The sequence below is a fragment of the Pezoporus wallicus genome, unplaced genomic scaffold (genome assembly GCF_028554395.1).
Source record: "Pezoporus wallicus isolate ANWC-B61680 ecotype Strahan unplaced genomic scaffold, APGP_CSIRO_Pwel_v1 contig_13740, whole genome shotgun sequence".
NCBI lineage: Eukaryota > Metazoa > Chordata > Aves > Psittaciformes > Psittacidae > Pezoporus > Pezoporus wallicus.
Genome location: NW_026639057.1, coordinates 32,392 through 44,769, shown reverse-complemented (window position 1 = coordinate 44,769; position 12,378 = coordinate 32,392). Strand labels below are relative to the sequence as shown.

At 40.2% G+C, this 12,378-nt stretch overlaps 1 protein-coding gene across 8 annotated transcripts in view; it reads right to left on the bottom strand.

Moving 5' to 3' along the window:
- GLIS1 (GLIS family zinc finger 1) overlaps window positions 1-12,378 on the bottom strand; it is a 203,434-nt gene that overhangs the window by 180,911 nt on the left and 10,145 nt on the right. The window contains exon 1 of one of the 8 annotated variants that reach the window (XM_057413560.1): window positions 7,524-7,642. The exons of the other annotated variants lie outside the window; for them this stretch is intronic. Coding sequence (XP_057269543.1) covers window position 7,524 — 1 coding nt within the window. The 5' untranslated portion in view covers window positions 7,525-7,642. Of the gene's footprint in view, window positions 1-7,523; window positions 7,643-12,378 lie in introns of those variants that run through there. 8 annotated transcript variants of the gene reach the window in all.

The window sequence follows — 12,378 nt, the reverse complement described above, 5'->3', positions numbered from 1 at the left end:
TTTGCTGGCAGAGGAGCAAGCCTCTTCCAAAACCCTGCACTAATTACAGTTGCTCTCAGAGCCCTTATAAACATCAGGTTCCACTTCTCAGCTCTTGTGTTTCCTTTTCTTTCAATAACGATGTTTTTAAAAGAAAGCTAGTTTTCTAGGTCAGAGGACTCCACACATCAGAAAGGATTGATAGGAAAGTCATAATACTTGTAATTCCTGAGATCTTTTATCTTGCACATCTCAGACAGACTCCAGTGGTATCACCTGGCAAGCAGCCAGAGGAGTTCTGCTACTAAACCACCATGATAAGATCAGCACTGAGTGGAGGAAATGGCAACAATAATCTCCCACCTTTCCCTGGATTTTCATCCAAACAAATGAGTATGTCACTTCAGTTTCCCCATCAGCAAAGTTTCAGTGTCTGAAGGTCAGCCCCAATCTCCCTCAGTCACACTACATCAATAGAAGAGCCACTCTCCTGCCCCACTGCTTGTCTACGAGGCCTCAACTCCTTGGTGGAACCATAGATTATCCCATGGCAATCATCTGCATCACACGATGCTGGAACGCACAATGGGACGAATTCAAAATTCATACTATTGCACCACTCACAGAAGACGCCATAAAAGGAGACTCACAGAAAGCATGAACTATGTAACAGTCAATGCCAGAAGACTAAGCACCAGATCCAGAGAGGTATTTAGGCACTGAATTTTCACTGATGTCAATGGGAATTAGGTGCCTAAATACCTCTGGATCAGATCTTTAGTAGAGCAGGCTTTAAGGCTTGATTTTTCAGTAGTTCTATGGTTGCTACAAATTCTTCAGCACCTCCTTTGAGGAGCAAGTTTTTCAAAGGAATGCCTAGGAGACTCATCACATGTGTCTTGAAAATAACCATCCAGTTCTCAAAGGAAACAGACTGGATCTGCTAAGTACATGTAAAAAACCCCCACTTTTTATGACCTTGTTCAGGTGTCACAGCTTGGTTTCCTAGGAGCCATTTAACTCTGTGAATCTGTAAGGTAGGATCCTATCTCTATTACCAAGCTTGTGGAGTGGCAATATGCTAGGAGGCATCTGACGACATCTGCATTGTGGAAGAATACCTGACACACATTAGCTGCTCATCGAAACTTGGAGATTGTTTTCAGTTAACACAGACACCACCGAATTCCACTGGCTTTTAAAATGAAACAAAACAGAGCAACCAAACAAGAAGGCAAAACCAAACCAGATGAGAAACCTGTCCACAATAACATAAACCGAGAACCTGACAGAGTTCTATAACCCATCATCTATAAAGAAATTGAATTGCACGTGCTCTTAGTGGACAGCAAAGGGCAATCCCTTGCCCCATTCAGAAATATAAATCAAAGATACCACCCAAAGGAAAGGGGAAGGAAAAAAAGGCCCTTGTGATGACAGTTCAGATTGAAATTAATTTGCCCACTTGCAGAAATTCTGAAAGTGTTTGCTCTGGATTTTTCATCCCCACCACACGGCAGCTGCTTTTTTCCAAAGCACACACTCCCACTGTTGTGGGCTGGTGGAGCAAGACAGCCAGCATTGGAAACAGACGTGTCCCGCGGTGGCATGACAAGCAGTGGGCACAAGCGGCCACACCACAGGGTGCGCAGAGCCGTAAGTACATACACAGACACAGGCTTGTGTCTGGCCCAGGGACTGACAGAGGGGGAAGGTGTCACAAATATAAATCTCAGGCCGGGGAGCCAAAGAACTCAAGTGAGTTTTAGTCACATGGGTATCTCTGAGTTTCCCTTGGCTGCCACGATCAACTGTGGCCCAAAGTTGTAAAACCTGCCCACAGCTGCTCTGCTCACCCCCAACCTGATGTTTCACACTGTGACTTTATGCAGGCTTGTTTGGGTCTAACAAGGTCCTTATTTTTCTACAATGCAGGAAATAAGGAAACCAGCCATCAATTATTAGAAGCGCAGCAGATCTGAGCCGCGTGGCTGTAAAACAGATTTTTCTTTAATGAAACTGAGCTGGCATTTGCCAGAAATAACAAGTGCCCAAGACCAAAATGTAAATCAAAACTAAAGGAGAGTTTTCAAAACTTTGAATCATTGGTAGCAACAGACAAGCTCAGAAGGAGGTTGGTATGATTTTGGAATGTCTTAAAAATGTGTGACTAATAGGACTTCTAAAGACATTATTTGTGAGTTAGTATTTCAGTCTCCCCACAGAAAGAAAACATCATGACCAGAGAGGGCCACAATGTTTGCTGTAATAACTACTGTGTTAGTATGTCACTATTGCTATGCTAGGAAGGAGGCTGAGAGCCTTTGTTTTCATTTCAGAAAGCAAAGAAAAGGAAGACGTTAATGTTGAAAACCATCAGTGCTTGATAAGAGAAGATCACAGCTGTTAACCTTTCCCTGTGTGTCCAGGTTTTAAACCCAGCACTTGGTTCTAGTTGGTCTCAGCCCAGGCCCTAGGCAACAGGAGGTTCCATCACAACATCTCTGAATAGAGACTAGTCTAGTCAAGGAGGAGTGGTGCTGTTTGCTGAAGACAGAGACGTAACAAGAGGAAATAAAGGGTGGATTTGGAGCAAATATTAGTTGCTAGTGATTGCCTTACCATAATTACTGTCAAACTGTGTGATTGTAGTGTGGTAATACTCCTCCTTCCCCAGCCTGCCCCTACTCTTTGTCATGAAATCCAGAATGAGGCCCTGAATTTGGCCTCAGATGGATGCTAGGCCCAAGGATTGCAACGCAGAGGGCAAACGAAGGAAGAGCAGCACCAGGTCTGGCAGCAGGACATGGCCTGGAATCTTTTACAGATTGCAAGTGGAAACCATTGGAATGGTCCAGCTTGTTCATCATTGAATGAAACTGTCCATGGTTGAAAAGAATAATTTCTTTCAAAAGAACATCTAAACTCAGCTCAGCAACTCCTAGTACCAGAGGATTTATCACATTCTTTGCTAACCTATGCCAGCGTTTAATTAACCCCCTGAAGTCAAGGACAGGCATCTTCCTTCTTGTTTAATCTGCCTCAGTTTGCAGCCATGAGATGCCATTCAGCATTTATCTGCACCCAAGAGAACGCTCAAGTATCACCTATTTTCTCCTCTGGTGCACCTCCAGAACAGATCAGATAGCCTCTAATCTTCCATTAGTCCATGAGCGCAATATATGGGTTTAGCATCTTTCAGTTCTTCTCCAAATCCTTTGAGTTTTCAAAGTTGTTTAAGAAAATTTGAGCATTAATCTGCCTTCCTGCAACAAGAGTGATGCTTAACAGAAAGATCATGTTATTAAAAACCATAGGGAGGTATCACATCACTTTGTAATGCATTAGAAACTTATATCCTCACACCAACTGAATATGAATGACATCCTGATCCTTTTTAGCATCACTACTTTCCAGGACATGCAGCCTCCCATCTATAAAAACAGTTTAGATCCTCTATGCCCAGGTACATGTATTGAACTGTACGAAAACATTCATTGCCCAGTTCCTCATCATTGCTTAAGAAATCCACGTCACATGCCAGTCACTTCCTAATTTTTTTTTATTACTCCCTTTATCTGAAGCCACAGACAAACTTTACTGGCAGTGGGTTTCTATTTTCTGCTAAGATTTCAGTAGAAACTATTAGACAACACTGGGAACAAACTCAGACTTTCAGAGTTGTATACAAAATACTGTCACTGTACAAAATATACTTGTATGATGAGTATCTCAATTCCTAAAGATAAACCAGTTTTTACTCCATTCAAAAGGCAACATTATTGTTTTCTATACCCCTATTTTCCTGCCATCAACACTGCATGTGACAATCCAAAATGTATTCCAGAAGCTTAAATCCAATCTAGCAACACATCTATTTCTGCCAGCCTCACTCTCAGGCTTGTTATAAAACAAGAACAAGCTTGGTGAGCTCTTTTAAGAAGCAGAACAGTTTCCTTCAGCTGCTCTGTTAACACAGATTTCTGCCACAATACATCCCCAATTCTAAATAGTCTCAACTCCACCTGGACCACCAGGATCTAGGTATGACCAACAACTAAAGGCCAATACTGCTGGAGGACTTCAGCATGGTCAGTTAATTTTCATATTTGGAAAACAAGATGCATTGCGAATGAATAATAGTTCAATGTGAGCCTAATTCAGTATCAATAAGGCTATTTCCTTCTTCAGAACAATGGTTGGCATTTTCTATCCCCAACAGGCAATCATTTGTTAGCAATGGCATGTCCCCAGAATGCCACAGAACATTTCACAACTGCTTTGCACATAAAAATCAATCATTTTCCATGCCCAGTTGTCCCACCACGGGCTCTCCCAACTGCTTCTCTTAGAGCTCTTCACTCAGTCTGGTTTATACTGTGTGCCTTCTCAGTGTTTTCTTGACACACAAATGAGTGACTAGAAACACCAACATTAGACGAGGAGGGATCTGAACTTTGTTCACTAAGTCAGAGAGGATAGAAGCCTAGAGTATTACAGTTTGAGAGACCTCTTGTAACTTTACAGTGCCTAAGCAGTTGAGTGAAAGAATTAGAAATGTCACAGGAAAGACAGTTGGGCCCAAAGAGTTATATCTCACAGTAGGATTTCCACCCATTACTGTCTTTAAAAATTCCAGTGACAAACAACTCACAGCCCACTTGGGCATCATATGTCAAAAGCTAAGCATACTCCTAGTTAATATATTTCCTAGTGTTGAGCTCACACAATCCTCGTGGAAGAATAAACCAATGTAGAGGAGACAAAAGGTGCTGAGCATCAGGTGCATTCCACAACATACTGAATATCAACAGAGAAAACCTACAGTCACACTCACTTCAGAAAGTGCAATAGGAGATTTTCTTCCACACCAGCAGAACAAGACTGGTGCCTCTGAAGAATGAGCACACATGCACCATATACACATATTATAACTCCAATCTGTAAATCAGTGGATAACAAGTCTAGAAAGTCCTTCTCTTATCTAGCTCATATTATAAATCTGGGCTGCTCATCAGACTAGCAAACACTGTAGTCGGGAGCCTTCACATTGGAGGCAGTATCCAATTTCCCAGACTGTATTCTGTGGTAGTTAGTATCATAATTCTTTTGTACCTAAATGCTAGCTGGTTACAAGGCTATTTTTCACCAGGTTTCCTCTCAAGCCTCCTATTATCTAGGCTCTGAAACCCTCCCTGTCACTTCAGAGTGCTTGCTGCCAAAACATCTACCCCATGACTAAAACATCTTTATCACCTCTGCTATTTACTGTTCTTCATTTTCAAGTCTCCCAGCAACTTCTCCAGCAGCTAATAAAACCTCTATGGTTGGTATTAACACTAACCCTTAGCAAGGAAAGTTCCCTAAGCAGGTTAGTCCCATTTTGAGACTTAACCTGGGTATTGGTGAAGCGGCAAGCTTCTGCAAAATAGCAGTGTCATCTCTCAAACCTGCCAAATAAACTGCCCATGTAGGCGATGCCATCATACATTTGGGCTCAAAACACTACTGATGATTAGTCATTGCACTCGTTTGCTTTCCCCTTCTAGATTTTGGTCCCCTTTATATTGGCTTTCTATGACTGATCTTCCAAAATATACAGACTTGTAAAAGTATTTGTGGAAGTGGCAAACTTACAAGCAAATAGGCATAAAAGTGAATTTTGACAAAGCAGTCAGACTGTTCATGCCAGCAATCTCTGCCCAACAGCTTCCGACAGGATGCAGTAAGAGAAAGGAGATCTCATATAATGTTTCCAATGAAATCCAGCCAAATCACCCTGACAGATTTTAAGTATTTACACATTCAACAGACCCAAAAGCTATTTACATCAGTTGCCATACTTCCACATATTCAGCCTACAATTCAAGTAAGTTACAGCCCTTTCCATATACTTAAAAATAAGCCAAGAGCAAAGTTGCACAAAGTAGAAGACAGAGGCCAAGAGGCTGAGAGCATAGAAAGAATAAGTTATTGAGACTCAAGGGCAGGCAAAAAGCAAGTGGGCTCTAGGGGTAAACATCCCCTTAAATTTCCTGCATACCCATTGAAACCAGAGAGATGCTGAAATGCTTGTGGATCTTTGTTTTGAAAAGAGACCCATTCACACACATAGTTTGTAGCTTATCCCCACAAAAATACAAGTCAGCGAGCCTTACCAAATAGCTCAGGAACTCAAAAAAAAAGAAGAATATAAGCCAGTTTGTGGTGAGTTGGCAAAAGAAAAATAAGAAGCAAAACTGTTTAGATGAAAAGCGTGAGACATCTTTTTCTTTTGCCAAGTAAACTGAGTCCACACTTACAGGACAAACTTCCAGGGCTCAAGTCTGCATCCTTTTTATGCACTCTTGGTTTTAAAATGGCGTCACTTCAGGTTTGCAGCAGAGCTAGGGATGATGGAATGAAGCCAGCTGAGTTCCAGTTGAACATAAACCAGCTCTGATGACTTCAAGGAAACTGAACCTTACAACAATCAGATATCCAGAAAAGAGGAATTTAGCATTGCTTTTTCTTCTTCAAGTCCTGGGAGACAGTCTCAGCTGCAAAGTCTGTTTTGCAGAGATCTTGGGAACCTTGCAGTAGCTACCTGCATGTCAAGCCCAGGCAGTATACATTCCATCATCAGATGATTTCTGCATCAGGAACAGCCGTAAGAGACTTCCATCTGCTGGAAGTCAAAGGCAACCCTGAAGTTGCTTCCTCCAGCAAACCAGCACGGAAGATTTGCCTCCCAACAGGTACATATTATTGGTTATTTCCAACACAGTTCCCTTAAAGTAGCCTCCTTTCTCTCACTTCCGCCTGTCAAGCACTAAAATAAATGGGAGAATTTGTTCCTCAGCAACAATTCTGTAACTAGCAGTGTAAACCAGATGCCAAGCAGTAAGAAGCCAGACTAAAATGTTCCATTAAAAAGCTGACTTCCCAAAGATAACAAATATGTATTTTGCACTTTTCACCACTCACACTCAAGGGGGCTTACCAACAAGGCCAAGCACCACGTATTTCACGTAGCAGAGCGAAATCTGGTCCACACACACACTGTGCAGAGGGGGTGCAGGCATGCTCAAGCAAGTGCCATCCTAGGCGGATACAGCCACATGTTGCAGTGCAGCATCCTGCTCCACCACCAGATCAGATCTCAAACAGAGCACAGCCACATCACCCAAACACTGCACCTGAACTAACAAACTCTGGCCCTCGGCATAGAAAATTAAGCTGGTGCTGATGCTGTGCTGAAACAACTGCACTGCTGCTGGCTCCAAAACTGACTTATCTTTCTCTACACCTTACTCCATTCCACTCCTACAGCAGAAACATCAGGAACAGTACACAGACTTGCCTCAAAATGATACAAGCGCTACAGCCTAGAATAGGGTTCAAGCACCCTAACTCTTTTCATCCAAAACGTTTATGTACTTGGCCACATCAGCTGCTGACAAATCCTTCACCACTTTTGCCTGTTTCGTGTACAATGGCAGATCACACCAGCTTTAGACCCATGCACAGTACTGAACAGGAAGAAAAATTAAAGGAAAACATACTGTTCCAACTGAGTTTGGCATCCGAGCTATTGTGCTGCTTCAGCTTGTGCACTTCTCACTTCAGGACAGAGTTTAACACTTGGATCTTCTTCTCTGTGCCTCAAAAGCATGGATGAGATTTTCAAAACTCCTGAAGCCAATGCTACAACTCCCTGCAATTTCAGCAGGAGCAGCAGGGAAAAGCAAGAGTTACGGCATCTCATGTTAAATCCCTTTCTGGGATTTTCCCAGAAAATACTGGGTAATAAAACAGAAATTTCCTCTTGTATCTGTTCTCACTTCACTCTCTCTTCTCTGTCCAGCACAGATGGTGGCTGGGAGGTAGACAAGACTTACCTACATAAGGAACAGTAAGCAAGAGCTGGTTTAGAGTAAAATGAGTCCTTCTGAATGCAAACTGCTGCTTTCCTCGAGCACCCTTCCTATGCTATTTAGTCTTCTCTCTCAAGCGTCTACCCCGACAGAGATGTTCCATCAAAGAGCATAACACAGCCTTCGTAAGTGAGTGATCATTTGCTCTAAGAGAAGGATTCAGGTTAAATCAAAGCCAGCTGCTTTAGAGAGGGGCGGGCGGCTAAAAAGAAGTTAAACAAAATGATAATAAAAAATGCAATCTAGAACCTACATACGTAGGAAATCTACTATTGTGTTTCAATAAATAACTCTAAGGTATTTAAGCCTTATGCACAGAAAACAATTTTATTGCTTTTTTAAGTCATCCTCTTGCATTGTTGTTCTGCCCTAATAACTCTGAAATGTGCTACTCATCTCTCCCAGTTAAATATCCTGTTTCACAAGCCCACTCCTAGATATCTGAAACTGCACAGCATTTCTATCTAGCTTTAGGCATCTAGCATTCCAAAGAATTAATATTTAAACTTATTATAAAGGAATGGGGATTACGTTAAGCATGTAGCATTTAGCAAAACATTCACATTAATAAACTGGTGTGTTGCTTGTTTGAAGCACATTTATCAGCCTTTAAAAAACTAAAAATAAAAGATTATGCTCCAAAACTGACACATGTATCTATTCTCCTTTTAATACAACCAAGACTTAGATAGGATTATAGAGTGGAAGCTATCAAATTTCAATTTTTACAATACACTTAAAACTACATTATCTTTCTTTGCCCAGGGGATTGTTGACTTCACTGTTTAAGTGACTTAGCCAGAGCAAATTGTAAAAAAGCAGTGCATCACAGCACATATTTTAAATAACCCTAGACCATCTATCTCCTCTTGGGAAGTGCCTCATGTTAACATTATTGCTCTTACAGCTCTTGGTTAGAGATAAATTAATAAAAAACCTAATCAGTTACAAGACATCACTACCTCTTTATTTTGTCTTATATTAGTCAGATACGCTTTCCCAAGCTAACAAATATAGTTTATTTACAGCATTGGAAGGCAAAATACATCATCTACTGTTATACAACCTTCTACTAGGTATTAAAAATACCAGGTCCCTGGAGACACACTTCATATAGTTCAGCAAGCTCCAAAATAAACCAAACCACCAACCCCTTAAGCACTTAAAACAACAATGGACATCTGTATTAAAAAAGCTAGTTTGACAGTATTTGATGATGTCGCCTTAGTGTCATTTACCCCTCTGGCTAAATATGCAAACAAACACATAAGAATGTATTTGCATTCTAAACCAACTGACAACTCTCTAACGCTCACAAAGCCCTCTTATCACACACGTAAATGCCAGAATTAAATGCCGTTTCAGATGGTTTGCATTCATTTAACCCTTAGAATAAACTCGATCAGGTAGATTCAATTACAGTGCTCTTTATGCAAAACAATCACACATACATTCAGACATAATGACAGAAAAGTCAGACATAATTATTAGATTTAAAGCAAAACAATTGCTTAAGGCAAAAAAAAAAAAAAAGATAGCACTTAAGCACTTTGTGACTCTCTGACTGAGACCAACCTCATAATTCCTAAATGCTCAAACCATCAACATAACCTAACACAAAGAATTTGGAGCTATTTCTTGTTGCAGCTCTGCTAATGTGTCATCTGTTTTTGCAGTAGTCCCCTTTCTACAAATAATCTTAATCATTAACAATCATTTAATACATCCAAAGTAATGACAGCAATTTAAAAGGAAAACAAAAAACAGTCCTTGTTCCAGGTTACTGGTGAAGCGCAGAGATTGTGAGAACAGAAAGTTCCAGGTTCCAACCGAGATTTCACATACTGGGTGCCAGAAATGTAATAGGAGGTGAAGGGAAAAAGGGGAATTCTTTGCCTCTATTCTTCAAAGCCTGTGCAGAAAGGCAGTACTGCAGTAGTCTGAACTGATACTTATCTGAACGGAAGAACCGGCCCTTGCTTTCTTACATGCCCCATTTAAACGCAATAAAAAGGCATGAGTGGTTTTAACTGGTCATTCTGGCTATGTCATTGTAACGCTCCCTGCTCTCAGGAGAGGGTAACAGCTGTGGCATATTCAGAAACACATACTTTTGCTATTGTTTGCACATTTGTAGGGCAAGATTATGCTGTACCACAGTTAGAGAGCACTGCCCTTGCTTTGGAACCCTGTATTCTTTGAGTTACATCAGTATGCTGGGAAACAGAGTTTGGTGGCTGAGTTAAAAAGGCAAAGAGAAAACAACAAACTATTAAAAGCAGTTTTATGCACTGTGAAATGATTACTAGATTGCATGTCTTGTTCAAGCCTGTTGATACATAATCATAGAAACCTGGAGTGCAAAATGGAGCAGTTTACATCTATATTCCCTCTCCCATTACCCTGCCATCGACGTCTTCAACAGTTCCAAAATCACTAAACAGCTGAGGTTCATGTTTCTAGAATAATGGTAATCACGGTACTGAACATGGAAATTACATTCACAGTACTACAAATTTCTCTTCGTAGTCTATACGTTATTCCACTTCCTAGCCTACAGATGGATTTAATACAAGCTTGTTATTTGTTCTACAAGCTTTTCTCTGTACATAGGATAAAGAACTTTTGGTAACATTAGAACTGAAATACTGACCCAGCTAAAGTCAGTGAACAAGATTCCTTCTGATATTAATCGTTTAAGTAAAATCTTGTCCCTCTTATTCAACCTGCTAAGAACCTTTGCTCACTGGAAGTAAACAAAACCAAACCCAACACTTGGTTGCAATGATGAAGTACTATCTCCCAAAAGACACTCACTTTACATGTAACAGTTTTACTAAATAGAATCTTGAAGCACTTCCAGAATATATTGTCAAACCTACTCAAAATCCTCAGCATACACTTAACAGCTTCTGTGTATACAGGGTTGAGCTCTGACACACGAATAATCATTTAGGCATAGTTGAATACATCATTTGGAATATACTATTTGGAGTCGATGAGAATATTGTCAGGAACACATTGATGCACATACTCAAGCACTCGCAAGATTCAGATTTTATACTTACAATAAGAAGAAAGGAAAAGGTATTTTTCTTCTCATCCCATTTAGCAGAGTATGTGATGATTTCCATTTTCATACCACATGTTAATGGTTTTTTGCTTTTACAAGTACTGAATGCCTTTATATGACAGGTCAATCATTAAATCTTCTGGTTTCAATCTACTAAATATTCTGTCGTACCAATGCCTAAATAACAAAGAATTTCACTATTATGTACAATGCAAGCTTTTTTAAATTAAACCCATGAAAGAGTCATCTTCAACTCCGTGACTCTGATTTTGCAACACAAATCATTAGAGGAACTTCCTTCAGTAGCAAGTAACTCAGTTATTTTCCTATTCAAGACAAATAAGCATTTTAGCCAGTTTAAGGGAGGAGAGGACAGTTACAATTTATCCCAAATGACGTTATGTACACATTTTGCAACCTGCAGTTCATTCTCCTTTCTTCTCTTACAAAAAGGAAAAAAAATAAATAGGAAAAATAATAATAATAATTAAAAAAATCAGACCATGAAATAAGGAGTTCTATAACTGCAAGTTCTGTTAAAATAAAGCTTTAAATTCCTTTTTTGTAGCAGAGAGTTCAAATGCAGCAAGCAAGAGAACTACAGTAGAAAGAAGAACAATTTATTACTACAGCTCTATATAAAATTGAGACAGTTTAGAGTTTAGTGAGCCCATTCCCTGTCCCCTTTATCAGCCCATATAATATTTATCAGGTCCAGGCAGTCCCATTTGCTCCAGTGGGATAACTCAGGTGAACACAGACAAGGTATTTGAAAGAAAATGGCAGAATCAGGCCCAAGACCAGTCGATACACCTAATAAGTCATATAACCAAAACATATGCTTTTGCTTAAGATCCCAACAGTATAAGCTGTTACTTATGCAAGGACTGTCCTGCTAACCTAGGGAACAGTCGCAGGGGTTTGAAATGGCAAGATTTAGCCCTCCTTCTGAACAGCAGAAGAAAATTAATGCATTTCAATAAATTGGTTGTACAATTGCTGAAAGCAGCTACAGCTAAAAAGTTAAAAAACAAAGCCAACCCGCTTTCTCCTTGCCCGAATACAAAATACTCTCAACAGGGAAATATCCAACTCCTGCAACGCGAACGGCTTATTGTTTTGCTCACTGTAAGTTAATATCTGAAGTGGTTCCTGCAAAGGTCTGGGCCATTTGGATGATTTCCCAGTGGCACAACTACCAGGATAAATCTCGTCATTTCTACTGAGTCATGAATTAGGTACACGAACGAAACTGGAAAAGAATGAAAAGGAGAAGTGGTTCCTGGTAACAGCCATAATCAGTGGCATGAAAAAACTGAGATATTTGACATCTTTATAGATTACTCTTTTGTCACCACTAAAGCTTGCTTTCCCAGAAGTTTCTTTCCCATTGACATTAATTATTTTACT